At 38.6% G+C, this 3,423-nt stretch overlaps 1 protein-coding gene across 1 annotated transcript; it reads right to left on the bottom strand.

Moving 5' to 3' along the window:
- Positions 1–252: 252 nt before the first annotated feature.
- Positions 253–2,919, bottom strand: LOC140892697 (putative pectate lyase 21). The gene is made up of 5 exons (XM_073301660.1): positions 2,776–2,919; positions 1,403–1,754; positions 1,111–1,321; positions 885–953; positions 253–737 (listed from the first exon to the last, which is right to left on the bottom strand). Exons 1-5 carry the CDS (start codon positions 2,903–2,905, stop codon positions 504–506), a joined length of 996 nt encoding a protein of 331 aa, XP_073157761.1. The 5' UTR covers positions 2,906–2,919; the 3' UTR covers positions 253–503.
- Between the last annotated feature and the right edge of the window lie 504 nt (positions 2,920–3,423).

Below are 3,423 nucleotides of genomic sequence, written 5' to 3'. Positions count from 1 at the left end.
TTTTTTTTTTACAAAAAATCAAAAAAAAAAGTATAGAATAATTTTTTGTATATAAATAAATAAATTTTATAAAAATGGTATTTTTGTAAATTAAAAGTTATCATTGGGCAAAAATAAAATGACATTATGATAATTAAATTATACAATAAAGGTAAAAGCAAATGGGTTGGCCATACCAACGTACCAACCCATCAACTAAAAGCAAAGGGTTGGTCATACCAACGTACCAACCATCGACTTTAATTAGATAAAAAAGATAATACAGATTGTGCTCAAAACATAGGCTAGAGATTTTAACTCTTACCAAAATATTGGCGTATTCCACAATTTCTCACTGAAAAAATAACAATGCTATTATCGTTCAACGAATGACCACTCATGATCATTCGTTAAATACCCGATTTCTCGTGGCGATATTCAATATACGTACACATCGTTAGCGTGACTGCGTGAGCCGATAGCGTAATGTAACGATACACATATGCAAGTGCTTACACATAAACTCAAGAACATGGTGTATCAACAGGAAGAGGGATGTGTTGCCAGCCAGTAGAGTGTTTCAGAAAATGTTTGAGATCTTCCGTGGGAGCTTCGGCAGTCCACGTCTGGTAGTAATCGCAGGGATGGAACACGCAACTGTCGGTCGGAAGGGGTTTTAAGCCAGACTGAGTTCCACAAACAAACCAGTCGCCTTCGGATTTTATGCAACCACTGCATTCCTCGGGCTTGTCCGTTGCCTGCAAGGAGAGGGGCGGCGTAGTATTCGAATTTTGATAATTAAGCCAATTAAACTTTCATTTTTTTCAGGCAACAGTTGAGGTGAAATAAGTTAAACAAACATATGTCACATTCCTTAGTACAGCACTTGGAAGAAAACACCATACCTTCTCCATGAGATATTTAAGGGCCACCTTCTTTTGTCCAGCTTCATATATGTTGCATTGTGAATATATCTAAAACCAACAAAAATGTAAAGAGTCACAATAACAGACAGAACCGTGGGTTCAAATCCACGTCTCCTACGTCAAATTGTACTCAAAAGGACCAATAAATATATTTCATTTTTAAAATAAACTCAAGCCAACAAAAAACATACGTCACAATCATCACCTGTGAATCAACACTAGCACAAACAGCATAAATTCCCCAACCTCTAGTATAATTGTTGTACAAGTGTACTCTCCCGAATCGAACCCTTGGGTGCCTCTGCCGAGTCCCATCGAAGAAACAATGGTGAATTGTAACCCTCATACATCTGTCACAAGTGTTGGAAGGATTCGCCCCAATAAGTATCGTTTTATCGTGATTCGAGAAGTGGCACCTGAATTCAACGACTTTAAAACTTCAAGAACACACAAAAAAAAAAAGGTTCAAAATTCAAAGTGCATGAGTAGCGGCCAACCGAGAAACTGAAATATCGGTACTTTCGAGTGTGATATCTATCAGCCCGTCAGAGTAATCGCTGAGGCTGCAACGATCTATCCATATGTGCTTGGATTTTGGCTTGATCTGAATCGCATCCACATCGTGTCCTCTGCCACCTTCTAGGATGAGATTGCATATTATCACATGCTCACACTCTCTTAATCTTAGGCCTTTTTCAGTGAGTTTAATCTTCTGGCCACGCCCATCGATGGTTTTGTAGGATGATACACTTAAAGTTGAGGAGAGTTTGATGGTTCCCGAAATCTCAAATATGATCCATGAAGGTTCTTGTTTGCGGCATCCGTCGCGTAGTGAACCTGGTCCATCATCTGAAAAGCCACACGAAAGGGTTCATAAATCCGTAGTGCCGTACGCTAGAACTGCTCAAATATCAGATTCCCGAAATTATTAACCATTTCATAGTTTCTCATTGAACCAATATAGGATCCACAAAAAAAAAGGCACAATAGAGGAAGTGAGCAGGGCCCTTGCATTAGTCAAAATGCCAAATCACCCCACCAGAATTTCTGATTTTTTCCAATTATGCGCAGACGAGATGGATAAAACTAGGTCAATTATTAATCTAGAGCATATTATCTGGGTTAAGATTTGCCAAATCGTGAGTGTGTATGATGGTTAGACAACATCTATAAACAATGACATACATGGTCCTAAAGTTGGGCAATTATTCAGCAAATACACAATCTAATAAATTGCATATAGGTTTAGAAGATTCTTGTTTCTCTTGTTCGTGGAATCCTGCCAGTTCCTGACTCGAATTCAATATCAATGGCTAGAGATTAGAACTCGATCCTAACTTTATATTTCTGTATATCGATCTTTTAAGTATTATATATGTTTGTAAATATGCAGATCGAATTTATTTCTTTAGTCTCTTAAATTTCTAACATAGAACTCTTTTTGGATGGACAAAACATCAATCATTTGGAAAAGATATAGATCAAAATTAAGCATACAAACAGGTATATTAAAGTAAATACTTAAACATCAGCGGCCTCGAGAATCTGAAATCTAAAATCTAACAACTAAAGCAAACATTCTAATTCAGATTCTTCAAATGGATAGAGCAATATAAATCATGCAATTTCTTCACATTTGGCATTTGGGACCAAGTCAAGCTTATTTCAAATCCAAGAAAAATCTCAGAGCCCGAAATCCTTTCTCGGGCCGAAATTAACATATTTTTTAAAGATATATATCGACTGAGAAAATCTCACAATTAAGCAGCTCTATATATATCTTATCCTATGCACGAAAAGCCCAATGTTTTTGGCCTTGTAAAAGAAGTTATGCAAGAACAAATTAATTACTAACATGAACACATCTTACCTGCGAGGGTGGTGACACTATAAACGTCACCGTGTAGCCCTCCGACGGCGGAGCAGCCGAAGCCCTCCGCTTGTCCGGCCAAAGCCCGCAAGCTGGAGTCGACATGGCGGTAAGGCAAACTCAACCCCATGTCCAGATTTTCAGTTAACACTCCATTCACACACACACATATATAATATAATATAATTACAATTGTAACGGCTGTTTGTTATTAATAATGTATTTATTTTGATGATTTTTAATGGTTTTAATTCGTGGATGATATGAAACCGGCCGACACCAATGCAAGAAAATGGACTGCGAGCCTACACGGGAATATATAAGTTGGTAAGGTTTGAGGTGACGTAGAAAGAAATTCTTCATTGCGGGTTTGATTCTCGTGTGAAGCATATTTCCTGCTGAAATATTATGGGGTATGCTCTGGGGATTGGATCATGTGCTCCCTTCTTCAAGTCCCTACCGCTCGTGCATATCCCTCGATTTACCCTCCGCATGAGCCAATAGGTCTCTGACTCATGTGGAATGGGGTCCCCTTCGAAGTCAACCCTTTTGTAAGAAAATGAATTGCCAAATGTAGGGGTGGAATCGGGTCGGGACCCGTCCTGTAACCCCCTTACCCGATTCCCGTCCCGATAGGAATTGGGATAT

This window comes from Henckelia pumila, chromosome 3, assembly GCF_033568475.1.
Source record: "Henckelia pumila isolate YLH828 chromosome 3, ASM3356847v2, whole genome shotgun sequence".
Taxonomy (NCBI): domain Eukaryota; kingdom Viridiplantae; phylum Streptophyta; class Magnoliopsida; order Lamiales; family Gesneriaceae; genus Henckelia; species Henckelia pumila.
The sequence above is the reverse complement of the archived record's forward strand: the minus strand, read 5'-3'. Positions and strand labels throughout refer to the sequence as shown.

Bases quoted from the DNA above. Each gene is read 5' to 3' on its own strand.
- LOC140892697 (XM_073301660.1), bottom strand. From the start codon at position 2,905: ATGGGGTTGAGTTTGCCTTACCGCCATGTCGACTCCAGCTTGCGGGCT. The intron at 1,322-1,402 runs GTTGGCCGCTAC...CGTTGAATTCAG, and splicing joins ACCGATATTTCAGTTTCTCG to GTGCCACTTCTCGAATCACG. The intron at 954-1,110 runs GTGATGATTGTG...TGTTGGTTTTAG, and splicing joins GTGCTAGTGTTGATTCACAG to ATATATTCACAATGCAACAT.